At 41.6% G+C, this 15,577-nt stretch overlaps 1 protein-coding gene across 2 annotated transcripts in view; it reads left to right on the top strand.

Annotated features, from left to right (window-relative positions):
* CNOT6 (CCR4-NOT transcription complex subunit 6) overlaps positions 1-15,577 on the top strand; it is a 61,012-nt gene that overhangs the window by 23,188 nt on the left and 22,247 nt on the right. The window contains exons 2-3 of one of the 2 annotated variants that reach the window (XM_089529194.1): positions 5,517-5,630; positions 12,375-12,561. In XM_089529194.1, the coding sequence (XP_089385320.1) occupies positions 5,519-5,630; positions 12,375-12,561 (299 nt within the window). In that variant the 5' untranslated portion in view covers positions 5,517-5,518. Of the gene's footprint in view, positions 1-2,264; positions 2,285-5,516; positions 5,631-12,374; positions 12,562-15,577 lie in introns of those variants that run through there. The other variant, XM_089529203.1, reaches the window with a different exon arrangement.

Genomic DNA, 15,577 nt, shown 5'->3' with positions numbered 1-15,577 from the left:
GGGGCTTTCCCAGCAAATAATGATCACCAATTAGCAGACACTAATCCTCTTTTGCATTAGCCTCCCAGCCTGAGGCCTGCCATCAGCACAGAACAATACACATGGAAATCCCTCCTGCATTCCCAGGCTCACACACAGTGTGTGTGTGTGTGTGTGTGTGTGTGTGTGTGTGTGTGTATGTATGTTTATGTATGTATACACACACACACACACACATTTTCCTGGCAAGCATTCTCTGAAGATGCCAGCCACAGATGTTGGCGAAACGTCAAGAAGAAAGTCTTCTACAACATGGCCATGTCGCCCAAAAAACCCACAATAAAAACAAGATATTATCCAGCATGTGTTTTCCAGAAATAGTGCTGCAGGCCAAATGCAAACATAGCAATAGCATTTACATTTCTTTTTATTTGTTTATTTATATATCTTTATTAGTATTATAACCTACAAACAATAATAGAATAAAACTTTTAGCTAATATTCCACACATATATGGTACAGTGGGCCCTCCTTATACATGGATTTGCCATGCGCGGATTTGAGTATACACGCATGGCAAATCCAGGAAATTGTCCCCAATGGTGGCGCATGTGCACGTGCGCCGCCATTAGGCACAAAAGTTCCTCCCCTCCCTTCCCCCCCAACTCTTTCTTTCTTTCTTTCTTTCTTTCTTTCTTTCCCTCCTTCCCTCCCTCCCTCCTTACCTTTTCTTCGCAGCGGCCGCTGCCTGGGCCTCCTTATCAGCATGACTGGAGTAAAGGCCGGGTGGGGGTTTTGAAGGCCAAGAAACCTCCAGCCTGCCACCTGGCCCTTCTGCGGCCATGGCGGAGGAGCAGTGCCAGAGGCCTCCTCGGCCTCCTCTCTGCAGCCACCTCTGCACAGGGGCCGGGTGACAGGCTGGAGGCCAAGAGGCCTCCAACGCCCCCACCCGGCCCTTCTGCGGTGGCTGTGGTGGCGAGGAGGCCTCTGGTGCTGCTGCGCCGCTGCCTCAGCCTTCTCACCACCACGGCCAGGGGAAAGGCCAGGTGCTGCTCCTGGAGGCCAAGAGGCCTCCAGGAGCAGTACCTGGTCTTTCCCCCGGCGGTGGCGGTGGTGGTGGTGAGGAGACAGAGGAGTAGTGCCCGAGGCCTCCGAGGCCTTGTCGCCGCTGCCGCTGGCACCTCCATGCAGGGGCTGAGTGGGGCTCTTGGAGGCCTAGAAGCCTCCAGCCCGCCCCTCGGCCCTTGTATGGAGGCGGTGAGGAGGAGGCCTCTGGCTTCTTGGCCTCCATTAGCCCCACTCGGCCCTTGCGCGGAGGCGGCGGGGAGGAGGCCCAGGAGCAGCGCCGGGGGCCTTATCTCCGCGTCGGCCTGCATGCCTCCACCGCCGCCACAGCAGAAGGGCCGGGTGGGGATATTGGAGGCCGAGAAGCCTCCGGGCCACCACCCGGCCCTTCTGCGGTGGCGGCAGCGGAGGCCTGCAGGCCGAGGCGGCAAGGAGGCCTCTGGCGCTGCTCCCCCGCTGCCTCTGCGCAAAGGCTAAGTGGCGGGCTGGAGGCCTCTTGGCCTCAAATAGCCCCACTCGGCCCTTGTGCAGAGGCGGCAGCGAAGAGCCGGAGGAGCAGCGCCAGAGGCCTCCTCTGCCTCCTGTCCGCAGCCGGCACCTCCACTCAAGGGCCAGGTTATGGGCTAATGGAGGCCGAGAAGCCTCCAGCCCGTCCCTCAGCCCTTTCACAGAGGCGGCGAGGAGGAAGCCCAGGAGCAGCGCCAAAGGCCTCCTCCTTGCGGCCTCTGTGCAAGGGCCGAGGGGCAGGCTGGAGGCTTCTAGGCCTCCAAGAGCCCCACTCGGCCCCTGCATGGAGGTATCGGAGGTAGCGATGAGGCTGAGGAGGCCTCGGTCACTACTCCTCCGCCTCCTCGCCACCGCTGGGGGAAAGGCCGGGTATTTCTCCTGGAGGCCTCTTGGCCTCCAGGAGCAGCACCTGGCCTTTCCCCTGGCTGTGGTGGCGAGAAGGCTGAGGCAGCGGCGCAGCAGCACCAGAGACCTCCTCAGCCTCCTCGCCGCCACAGCCACCACGGAAGGGCCGGGTGGGGGGGTTGGAGGCTTCTTGGCCTCCAGCCTGTCACCCGGCCCCTGTGCAGAGGTGGCGGTGGAGAGGAGGCCTCTGGCGCTGCTCCTCCGCCACGGCCGCGGAAGGGCCAGGTGGCAGGCTGGAGGCTTCTTGGCCTCCAAAACCCCCACCCGGCCTTTACTCCAGCCGTGCTGATAAGGAGGCCCAGGCTGTGGCAGCAGCCGCGAAGAAAAGGTAAGGAGGGAGGGAGGGAGGGAAAGAAAGAGTTGAGGGGGAAGGGAGGGGAGGAGAGGGACTTTTGTCCCCAATGGTGGTATGCGTGCGCGCGCCGCCATTGGGGACAATGGGACGAGCATACATGTATTTTGGTATACGCGGGGGGGGGGTCCGGAACAGATCTCCCGCGTATAGCAAAGGCCCACTGTATATCACATTAGTTATCCATTCTTTACTACCTTATCTAAATTTATTCATATCAAACCATTTAATTTTTATTAGACCAGTAATTTTTTTAAAAAACACACATAAAATTGTAATTAATGTCTTCATTCTTCTTTCTTCTTCTTTTCACTATATACTTTTAATAAGTACAAAAAGGAATAATACTATTAATTATATTACTGTTTCATTTCCCCCCTTCTTTTCTCTTTTTTCATTTTCCCCCTTCCCCAAGTGCTCCCCATCACCACAGCCTAGTATCTTTTTATTACTATACTCTCCAAAATTGTAACTCTTCCTGCGGGGGTAAAACACCTTCTTTTACTAAAGCCTTTTGTACAAATATTTTTCGTATTGCTTCAAAGTCATTTCTCTTCATTATTCCTTTTTTACCTTAATTCCGCAATTTTAACTTATCATTAATTGCCATTTGCCATATCTCTTTTTACCAATCGTTTATTTGTAGATCTTCCTGTTCTTTCCACTTTTTTGCTATAATTAAATCTCGCCGCTGTTAATAGATTTGTAATTAGATCCTTTATAGCCTGGGTGCAATTCATCTTATCATATATAGAAAGTAATGCTATCTTTGGACAAAATTCTAAATCAATTTCTATTATTTCTTTTATCTCTTTAAATACTATTTGCCAACATTTCTTTACAGATCTGCAACCTGACCACATATGAATATAAGTACCAATTTCTGGCACCCCTTCCAACATAGCCTTTAATAATTCTTATTTATATGGTTTAACCTTACTGGTGTTAAATACCATTACAAGATTATTTTGTAATAATTTTCCTTTATCTGTTTGAATAATTTTTTAAAATGACATTGATTCCAAATTTTCCCCCGTTCATGAACATTTATTGTTTGTGCTAAATCCTCCTCCCATATTGTCCTAAGATATTCTTCTTTCTCGTTATATTTTAATAATAATTTATATATTTCACATGTGACACCTTTCACTCCCATACTATCTCTTTGCCTAATCAATTGTTCAAATTTCACGTATTCGCTAAACTCTATAATTTTCCTATCCCAATTTTTTGTCCATTGTTACCATTGAATACAATTCAGCCAGGTTAATTTTAATCTTTGCAATTTCTCCTTTATCTTTCCTTTCTCCTTCATCGTCTTCATCCATTCATTTATCCTATATATTTCTTGATTCCTTAGCTCTTTCCCTAGTTCTTCCTTTAAATTTATTGGAAAAAATTTTAACATTATAACTGGTGTTAATGGTGAGATAGCAGGCATTAATTTTTATTTATATTTTTTTCCAAATCTCTAATATATTCTTTAAAAGGGGGTTTTCTATTTCTTTCATAGTAAAGTTCTTGAAAAATATATTTCCCATTGTTTTCTGTTTCTGTTGTTTCCATATCCAACCAATCTAGTTTCCCTTTCTCTATAATTCCATCTATGATATATCTTAATTGATTTGCGTTATAATACCATTTAAATTTGGGAGACCCAATCCTCCTTTTTGGGGTTTGTATCAATATATCTATCTTTTTATCCTTCAGAAATTCCTGTTCTTTCTTTTTTGTATAATTAAACAGCATTAACTCTGATTAGCATTTACATGTCTATCCCACTTATGAAGTGGTTTACAATCTGTAAGCCATTTGCCCCCAACAAGTTGGGTACTCATTTTGCCAACCTGTGAAAGGATGGAAGGCTGAATCATGGGATTTACATGTCTATCCCACTTATGAAGTGGTTTACAATCTGTAAGCCATTTGCCCCCAACAAGTTGGGTACTCATTTTGCCAACCTGTGAAAGGATGGAAGGCTGAATCATGGGATTGAACTCACAACTTGTGGCACCAGTACCGACATTTAATTACTGCGCCACCAGGGCTCCTATGTCCCCCCCCTGTCTTGCCCATTCAGTTCACTTATTGATATTTCCCAGTGCAGGGGAAGGGAAGATTCTAGGGAAGGCCTGAGTTGAAAGAAGGGTCAACACAGACTTTTGTTAGTGGCCAGTCTTGCCACCAACACGACACCCAGAGTAGAGTGTACCTAGAATGCCTTTACCCCTTCTTGAATCCTGAACTCCACCAATTCCACAGATGTTACACCAGAGTCTTTTCTCTTATTGGTGTCTGTTGTTATGTACCTGCAAGTCATTTCTAATTTAGAGTGACACTAAGGTAAACCTATCACATGGCAAGATTTGTTCAGAGGGGTTGCTATTGCCATCCTCTGAAATATCTTTTTGGAATATTTTCAAACCATGGATGGTTGAATCCATGGATAAAGAATTTATGGATATAGAGAACTGAGTATAATAGTACATCTGTCCATATCAGTACATTTTTACATTTAGTTGTATAAAACAAAAATGAAATCCACTGTTCGTTAGGATGAACAAAAATTACTGTATATACTGGATTATATGTTGACCTCATGTACAAGTTGAGGGCAGGTTTTGGGGCCAAAATTATGGATTTTGCAATGACATATGGATAAATTGAGGGTAAAACTTGGCGGTTCCTTCAGTGTGTGTATGTGTGCGCAGAGGAAGAGAGACTCTAAGGCTTTTTGTTTCAGCATTTCAACTTCACTTTCAGCCTTCACTCCCCAGACAGCGGTGGCCAGCACAGGTGGGAGAGGGATTCTGTTTGAATAACCCAGGACTCTATCTACTTGGCTCAAGAGAAAAAGAAACTCTCTCTCCATGGGGAAATCTGAAAGAGCTGCTATCACATTACCATACTGACCCATAAATAAGTCGAGCTGGGATTTTAGGGTCAATTTTTGGGAATAAATTTTTAGACTTATAGATGAGTATTTGTCAGTGGCTAGTAGAATACAGTTGTTCATGGTGGTGGTGGTGGTGATGATAATGAATGATGTATGAGTGAGGCATATTGATATTTTGCTTTATTGGAAATTATATTGCCCATTGCCTAGCTCAAAGGTTGGCATATTAAGATGATCCAGTTTAAGAGGAGGTGCTTCTCTTTAAGAGTTTTCTCTTCATAACAAGTTTTTATGTTTCATTATTTTTGACAGGAATGCCCAAAGAAAAGTACGATCCACCTGATCCACGGAGGATGTACACAATTATGTCCTCAGAGGAAGCAGCCAATGGAAAAAAATCACACTGGGCAGAATTGGAAATAAGTGGTAAGAGAAGGAATATTCCATATAGGGATGAACAAATTAGCAACAAATAGCTGCTCAGGATTTTTACATTTTAAATTAAGTCTAACTGTTATATTAAAAATGGTTATTTGGGTTGTGTGCTTTCAAGTCGTTTCCATGACTGTCTTGGGGCTTTCTTGGGAAGATTTATTCAGAGGGCCTTTACCTTTGCGTTTCTTCCAAGCCTTGAGAGTATGTGATATGCCCACCCAGTGAGCTTTCATTGTTGAGTGGCAATTCAAACCATGGTCTCCAGAATCATAGTCTTCTGATAAAACCATGCTAGCTCACATATTAAAAATACCATTTAAAACAACCTGGTTGAAAATTACCTGTAACATATTTGTATTAATTTCAGACTTCTAGTTAAATTCTTCATCTGCTATCAGGCACATTACATTTAGGTCTAGTTTGTTTGTGAAGGAATAAATTGGCACAAAAACATGACTTTTGAAGAGCAGCATTAAAAATATGACATAATTATGTGTATTATTGCACAAAACAATTGGCATTATGCATGCAGTTCCTTCTCTTTTCAATCCAGTGTTAACAAACAGCCCATCCCCTTCCAATTCCTTTCCTTCTCAATTCGATATTAAAACCTTCCCCTCTAGCACCAGGCAAGTGGTATTAGGTGGTCAGGAGAGGTCCAGAGATGAAGAAGGAGAGAGGGAAGTAAGTGGTGTTTTCCTCTTTAGATCTTTTGTTAGATGCCCTTAAGTTTTATTCTCAACTTATCCCTGGGTTATATCAAAATGCATGACTTTTGGCCCTAAAACCTTCCCTCGACTTATACATAAGGTGCACTTGTACACAAGTGTATACAGTATATAAAACCATTTGTTTAGATGCAGTACCAAATTTGAAGTAGGTTTGTAACTACAGAAGATCATGTAAAAATTAAAATCAATTGTCTTAAAGGTGCTACCAGATTTCTTTTTTTTCCTCCCCCTTCCTTCCTCTTGTTTATGCTATGAGAGACTAATACAACTATTTCTTTGAAAACTTGCACTGGAACCTCATGGTTGGATGAGGATATGGAAGATGTGTGTAACACTCATATAACAGCCCCTAATACTTGCCTATGTGCATGTTTATGCTCAGACGTATATCAAAGAAGAGGAAACCAATGCTTTCGTTAAGCATGTAGTAATTTTCTCTGCAACGGAGTGGATTATGCTGTATGAACATTAGACTAACTATCAAAGGGAATGGATGCTTTTTTTTTTCATCTTAAAGGGAGAGAGACTGTGCTGTTTATCAGCTCCTACAAAATGCCTTGTGAAAAGTTTTGAGCTTGAGTCTTCAAGTGCTCTTGTCTTATATCCTGGCAAGTGTAGAGAGGGTGTCAAATAAAAAATGTTAATTTCATAAATGTTCACTTGTGTCTAAGCAAAAGACATGTGGGCTGCATGACTCAAATCTTTGGATTATGCTCCTGTATAAAGCTCCATTTATTTGCAAACTAATATATTTTACTTGTTGCAGCAATCAGTTTGTGTGCACAGTTGATGAGGAAAGATGTGAATTAGAAACCTCAAAATTTAATTTAAATTAGCTGATTTGATTTATATTGATAGAGTATGTAGTGCAGGTTTGGAGTTACAGAAGCATTTGTAATGAAAGAAGGTATTGGTTTAAGTAGTACAGATTACTTGAATAACTGAGGTGAACAGTAGTACAGTCACCCCTCCGTTTTCACGAATTACAAAGAATTACAAAAGGTTGCTTAGAGAGAACTTCCCTTTGCAGAACCATACTGAATTTTCTGTTTTCTTGAGCAGTGCTTGTTTTTGTATATGTTTAATGCTTCTCAGTGTAAGGATGCTTTCAGGTTATCAGGGGTAAACATTATGCTAATAGGCCTATAATGTCTTGGCTTCCTTTTATTAATGGTGGTGTGTTGACTGTCTTACCAGTCTATGGTGAGGAGGTAGATTAAATTGTGCAGGTGTTTGTTTTTTAGTTAGGTTTCTTATCTGAGTTTTTAAAGAACTTTCAGGTGTAAGCCATCCAGATTTGGTTACTTGTTTTTTATATATATATCTATATTATTTATTCACAATCACATAAACAAATAAACATACCAAAACACAATACAATACCTAAACATACAAATACTAAATACAGATTGTAATTATCTGGTTAATGTTTATTTGTTTAGTCTATTCCTACCTCTTTTTATTTTTAAAAATGTATTTTTGTAGCTGCCCTCACCACAAAAAGCAGCTTAGGTGAGTTCAGTGTTATCCAGAGGGAAGACTAACAAAGATTTTTTATTTCAATTTGCAGTCTTCCTCTTTTTCTTAAGTCTCCTTGGTTAATAGTCCAGTTGCCTACCTTGCTGGCTTCCTATTCCTGATTTTTAATAACTATTGTTGGTCTTAATGGATTGAATCTTGACATGCTCCTCTGAGAGAAGACATCCCTGATCCCCTGAATGATCCAGTTCACTAAATTCTGTTCTGCAACTTTAAATCCAACTCAGAGTAATTAAAGACTGCTATCACGCCGAGTTGTGAGTTACCCTCCACTAATCAGTTCCTTGACTAACTGTTCAGGGACAGTGTCCTACATACAGCATATAGATAAAGATATAGCCACGTCCTAGATACAGCTTTTTTGTTGCAATTTTGAACATGTACTTAATAAATGTGAGAGTAATTTTGGTCTCTGATTATTATACTTTCTCCTTTGGCTTCCTCCATGATACTTTCTCCATCCTAAGTTTTGGTGAGATGTTCCATGTACAAAGGTTGACGTGTTAGATATGTGTATGTAAAAGAGACTTTCTTCAAAATAAATATGCGTCCATTCAGGCTAGAGGTCTTTGAGGCATGCATAGTAATTCTGTGGAGGAGTTTAGGTTTTGTGATCATTTGACTTTATTCTACCTTTTGACTTTGTAACCAGTGGATAATACAGCCGTGCTTTCTAAAGATAAGGCTTACCTTATTACAGTGATCCTCATCATTCTAACAGGCTTCCAAAAGGCTGCTATATCTGTGTTAGTACTGTGCACTAAAACTGCTGTTTCCCTGTTTCTAACGTTAGCAGACAAAACCTATACATTGATCCTTCCTTAGGTGTCCTGTAGTTTTCCTTAAATTCCTTGATTTCTTCAAACAGATATTATTTTGTTCGTATTGATCATTTCTACATTCAGCTACCTGGATACAACTTGTACTATCACCCCTAACAATGAATCATTTTGAACCAGCTCATCTTGCCTCTCTTGGGCGGGGTACAGACCGCCGCTTTGCAGCGGTCTGGCACCGCCGCCAGAAGGTCCGCGGGGGAGCCGGAGCCTTCAAACGGCCCGACTCCCGCGCGGACCGAAAAAAGAAGCTCCAAAATGGAGCTTCTTTTTGCGTCGCGTTTGCGACGTAGCGAGGCGCCAGGGGCGCGCTCGCTACGTCAGCAGCGGCGCGACGCGTCTGGACGCTGTGCGTCCGATGCGTAAAGATGGCGGCGCCCATGTAGAAGGGGCGCCGCCATCTTGTACGGACGGAGTCCGTACTAGACCATGGGGCGTCTAAAAGAGACGCCCCTTTTTTAAAATGGGACGTCCGGAGGACGTCCCAAATGTCCGTGTAGAAAGCCCCTTGGAAATCAATTTGAAAGCTCACCCTGCAAGCTGCAACTGCTGTTGAAGGTCTGATCTGGAATATATACTTGATGAATGCCTAGATACAGTCAGCCCGCACCATACACAGGCTTCCCTTCCATGGCTTTCAGCATTTGCTGAAGCTGTGGTACAATCTAATGAATGGTTCATGCACCATGTGCATGCACCCCATTGTTTTCAATGGGGCACTAGCATACATGGTTTTTCCCTTATGTGGGGAGTCCGGAATGGATCCCCCATGTAAGGGAAGGGAGAACTGTACTATACTTTGGTAGAATATTCTGTGAGTGCTGGAGTACAAATCTGTAGAATTCCCATGGGACAGGCCCTTGGCCCATGGATCGAGGCAGGTAACAACAAACAAAAGAACAATGAAAATACAGCACAACAAGCGACAAGTCAAAACATAACAAGACATATCAAATCCATTTCCCTCTCTCCCTCCCACCCTGAAATATATTATATTATATCCTTCTTCTAGCATGGGATCCAAGGCAGTTTACAGCATAGATTAAAACCGCATATGGCTAAAATCAGTCCAGGTTTCCCATGCATTTGGTTTCACATGCACCTATTTTTTAAATATATTTATTGAATTTTAATACATTATATAAGATTATGCAACACAAAGCAAAAGGGAAAAATAATAATAAAATAGAAATACTATAGACTTCCATCTTGCATTATTACAAATGTCACAATTAAATAAAAAGATCACATCTGACTACTGCATGATTCCATTTTGAGCTGATCAAATAAGTGTAATTATCTGATCAAAGTTCTGTATCTCATTTTGTGCCTGGCTTTGAGCATATTTTTATTTCCAAACTAGTACCACATTTCCCCAACCTTTTCCCATTTGTTCTCAAATTCGTGGTTTGTTTTTCCTGCAGTATACATAGTCAGTCTATCCATTATTAACAAATCATGTGCTCTTAATTTCCATTCTTCTATAGAGGGCATTACCCTTGATTTCCAATATTTAGCATAGGCCATACATGCAGCTGAAATTATGTATAAGATTACACTAATCTGGTTATGGGTCAATTTGACTTGTATCACATCCCCAATGTTTAGTAGGAACAATTCTGGAAGAAGAGGAATGTTTATTTTTAAGATTTCTTGCATTATTTTATGTATGCTTTGTCTAAATTTTTTGACAATTTTGTCCTTGCATTTCCAGCAGTTGCCATCAGAGTGTTCTTTCATCTTGGATAATCTGGATGGGGTTAAATACCATCTGTGTAGAATTTTTAGATAATTTTCTTTTAACGTATTGCATTTAGTAAATTTCTGATTATATTTCCATGATTGCTCCCGCATTTCTAAGGGTATTGGTCTGCCAATATTTTGCATCCATTTAATCATGGTTTCTTTAACGGATTCTTCCTTCAGCTCATTATCTAAGAGTAGTTTATAAGTTTTCTTTATGAATCCTTTTACGCCTCCCAATAAGATTTTATCAAACTCTTTCCATTCTGTCTCTATTCCTTCATTTTTTATATCTTTGTTAAATTCTTCTCTTAATTGTAGATAATGAAGCCAATCAACAGTTATCCCTTCTTATTCTAGTTGTTCTCTCGACTTAATTTGGATTCCCCCCTTTATATCTATCAAAAGGTATTCATATTTGATCCACGTATTGGTTCCCTAAAATTCACATTTATGAAAGGCTTCTTGAGAAGAGGCCCACCTTGGGATTTTTGAGTAAAAAAATTTCTTACAAGATTTCCATAATCTAAATAACGCTTTCCTGATACAGTGTAAATTAAATTCTTTATCTATTTGAGGGGAATCATGACATAAATATGTGTGCCATCCATTTTTCATTTTAATTCCTTCTAATTCTACAAGTTTATGGTTGTCCAAAAGAATCCAATCTCTTATCCATAGGAGTGTGCGTGCACTGTAGTATAATTTGAGATTGGGGAGACCTAACGCTAACCCACCTTTTTCTTTTCTGTCTTGCATAACTGCGGTTTTTATTCTGTTTTTTTTCCCTTGCAAAATGAAGTTGGCCATGTCTTTTTTCCAAATCATGAATGGTAATTTATTTATCAGTATGGGGTGTGTTTGAAATAAAAATAACATTTTGGGAAGGACAGGCATTTGAATTGTTGCCACTCTGCCCAGAAGCGACAGTTGTTTGTTGTTCCAATTATTTAGATTTTTTAAAATATTATTCCAGGTGTTGTCATAATTATTTTTATATAGATCTGCATTTTGATTAGTGATTGTAACCCCTAAATATTTAGGGTTTTTTTTCCCAGTTATCTGAAATTCCATTTTTTTCTTGTATTTTTGGTACTATAATTTCTTTCTGATACTGGATTTTTAAAAAACAGAATTTCCATGGCCATTACAAAGAGAAGCAGAGAAAGGGGACATCCCTGGCATGTTCTTTTGGTGATTTTACAATTTTTAAAGTCTTGTTCTGGTTATGTCAGATGTGTGATATTTCTCAAACCTCTCCCAACATGTGCTCTTCTATGTGGCAGATGTGTTAGTAGCTACTGTCAAAATTGTGAATTTTTCTTCCTTTTGTTACATCTGTGAACTGCTCACTTAAAAAGAAATACACTGTGCCCTTACTTTACGTGGGAGATCCATTCTGGACTTCCCTGCATAAAGCAAACACCACCTATGCTCGAGCCCCATTTAAATGAATGGGTCTAGTGCACGTGGTGGTGTGGCAGTGCACACACGCCATGGGCACATACCCCATTCATCCCTATGGGATGTGCTGCCCCGTCTCTCTGTGTGGCTTTCAGCATATGCTGAAACCCGCGTAAAGTGCGCCCGCGTACGACGCGGGCGCACTGCATTTAGTGCCTTTTAGAACACAAACTCCCTAAATATCCAGAATTTCCCAACAAACAAAAGAAAGAAAAAGTAAAATGCTGAAAATGTGAAGTTGAAATAGGAAGATACAGAAATAAAGACAAACTAGTTCTTTTTACGCCAAGCTGAAAGGTATCTCACGCAGGAAGGGAAGAAAATTATTGTGGAATTTTTTTTGTACCTTTTGCTGTATATTGCAGAAGTTCCTACTCAAATGCAAGGTTAAATAAACAGGCTGCTTTTCTGTTGTCTTTCAGGGAAAGTAAGAAGCCTAAGTTCATCCTTGTGGTCACTGACCCATTTGACAGCTTTGCATCTCAGTGACAACTCCTTATCACGTATTCCTTCAGACATTGCCAAGCTTCACAATCTGGTATATTTGGACCTCTCATCTAATAAAATCCGCAGTTTGCCAGCAGAGCTCGGAAACATGGTGTCACTCAGGTAAGCATGAGTCCAATCTGAACTTGCTTAAAACCTCTGCATCATTTTGTGTTGTTGTTTACCTAAGAACTATCCCTTGTTAGTTTGTGCTAATTTCAGAGTAAAATCTACTCTCTTGGTTTATTACCAGTTTTGCACTGTAATCTTTGAGCTATAAGGTGCTTGGGGAAATCCTGTTTGCTTTATTCTGCATTTCAAATCAGAGTTCTTTTAGATTGCAGACTGGTTTGTGAGGTCTTCTGCATGATCACAAGAGTAATCTAATCATCTGTCTTCCTGCCCCACACTTTCTTTGTTATCCTGGAGTAGGGCTGTAATAAATTAGTGATATCTTCAGAACCCGTGTGAAATTTCAAGGATATCTTGTCCAGTTCTGGGAGTGAACAAAAGCGCCTTTCAAAAGCAGAGACCCAGATGTCTTGTTTAAAGATCCATATTCACTACCTAGCCACCTAAATCAGGAGTTGGTACTTTTGCACTTAAATATGAATCTAGATTGCTGGCACTGTTGTACATTTCACACAGATTTTTGTAAAATCTTGTCCCAGGTATTACCTTTTCATATCCCTTCACCTTGCATGTAACTTTCCCCCAACATTACTATAAGAATAAACACACTTGATGGTATTCAGGGTATGCTTGAAATCATTTCATCATCATCATTTTTATTATTATCGTTATCATCATCATCATTGTTTATGTAGCACCATCCATGTACATGGCACTTTACAGTTACAGAATAAAACATTTCTAAGTATTCCAGCAATGTAAAATACCAACAATCAATATTAAAATACAATAAATTCAGAATTCAGAATAAAACAAGAGAGTCAGTACAAATAATCAAGTATACTAAAGATAGAAACATTAATCTTAAGTTCCAAAAGATTTTAGAAAACAAAAAAGTTTTTCACACTACAAACTCAGTATTTCTCTTTAGCTTTGACCCACCATAGTTGTCAACTCACCATAAATAAATGAGTAGTTTCATTTTGGCCATAGTAGATGCTACCAGAGAAATTGCATAACCGTATGTGCATCATGACGTTCCTCAGAATTACTACTAGCAATTTTTTGTCGTACATCAGTTCTCGGTTATCATATTGCTCTGTCTTGTATGCTTCTTACATTTTAAAAAAGGTTTCAGTATGTGTGATATTCTGTCTGCCCTTGCCACTACCTAAAGTAGTGGGCTGTGATGTCTTCTGGAAAAATTTGTCAGATGAGTGCCATGGTGTCCATTATGCGGACTTTGATGAAGTGTGGAAGACATCACATTCCTATCCGAACATTGCCTCACCACAAGCTACTTCCAGTGGGACAATGGATTCTATGAGTAGAGAGATAGGGTAGCCATACGAAGCCCTCTGAGCACCATGATGGCTAACTTTTACATGGAACACTTTGAAAAGCAAGCCCTGGAAACAGCACCAAAAAAGCCCACAAGATGGTTCCGATATGCAGATGATACTTTCACCATCTGGAGCCATAGAGAAGAAGATTTGACCATGTTTTTCAACCATCTGAACAACATCACCCTAAATATCCAATTCATGAGGGAAAAAGAAAAGGAAGGAACATTGCCATTCTTGGATGTCCTGGTCATCTGCAAACCGAACCAACAGTTGGGCCATACAGTATACAGAAAACCTACACATATGGGCAGATACTTACACAAGAACTCCAACCACCACCCAGGACAAAAAAGAAGCACAATAAAAGCACTGGTAGACCACGCAAAAAAGATCTGTGAACCCCACCTCCTGGAAGATGAATTGAATTACCTAGACTGGGCTCTACAGGCTAATGGTTACTCCAGCTCAGATGTCAGAAGGGTTGCCAGACCCAGAAAACACATAGAAGTAAAGACAAACAACCAGCCAGTGGGAAGGTATTTTTCCATACATCAAAGGAGTCACGGATAGGATATGGAAAGTGATGAGCAAACACAACCTCCAAATGGTCCACAAACCGACCAAGAAAATCCAGCAAATGCTGCACTCAGTGAAGGACAACAGGAGAGATGCTCTCACTTCCGCAGGGGTTTATCACATACCACCCAGCTGCAGACAAGCCTACATAGGGACCACCAAACACAGTGTTCAAACACGAATCAAGGAACATGAGTGACACTGCAGACTGGGTCAGCCAGAAAAATCAGCAGTAGTAGAACACGTTATGAACCAACCTGGGCATAAAATGCTGTTTGAAAACACTGAAATTCTGGACCATGCCAACAACTACCAGGTCAGAATGCATAGGGAAGCCACTGAAATCCACAAACACCTGGACGACTTCAACAAGAAAGAAGAAACCCTTAAAGTAAACAAAGGCGTGTTACAGACTGCCCAAAAGTGGGCGGTCTGCCGCCGCCATCATTAGCTACGCCGAGAAGCCCAAGCGGCCAGACCGCGAGGCTTCCCAGCGCAGCTAAAAAGAAGCGCCAAAATGGCGCTTCTTTTTGGCACCTGGAACTGGTGCCGCGAAGCGCGCTCTCGCGGCGTCACTTCCGCCGTGCGACATCCGGTCGCTGTGCGTCCGAGATGTAAAGATGGCGGCACCCGTGTGGACGGGTGCTGCCATTTACTACTCACTCCGTGCATACTAGGGACAGGGCCGGTTAGGAAGGTAAGACCCTTCCTAACCCTAGCACGCCCCTTCCTAACTCTAGTACGCGCAGAGCACGTACTAAATGGCAGTTTGTAAGGCGCCAAAGTTTGGCTACCAGTCCTGAAAAACACCAAAATCAAGACTCTGCCCATGCAAATGAAAACCACCCAGGTGAGGTTTACCAGCAGACAATGGATCATTAATTAAAGAGACACCCAGAAGCCTTGCCATTCAACAACAGAACAATACACAGATTTACATGCAAATCAGTTCCTCACAACCAACAGTATATCTATCCCACTCTCTTCCATGCCAACATTCTCTGAAGATGCTAGCCACAGCTGCTGGCGAAATGTGAGGAGAAAACTCTTCTAGAACGTAGCCTTATAGCCAAAAACCTCACAAA

Source organism: Sceloporus occidentalis, unplaced genomic scaffold (genome assembly GCF_023333645.1).
Source record: "Sceloporus occidentalis isolate IW3139 unplaced genomic scaffold, rSceOcc1.0.p SCAF_1, whole genome shotgun sequence".
In the NCBI taxonomy this organism is placed as follows: Eukaryota; Metazoa; Chordata; class Lepidosauria; order Squamata; family Phrynosomatidae; genus Sceloporus; species Sceloporus occidentalis.
This window is presented reverse-complemented; position numbering and strand designations above follow the sequence as displayed.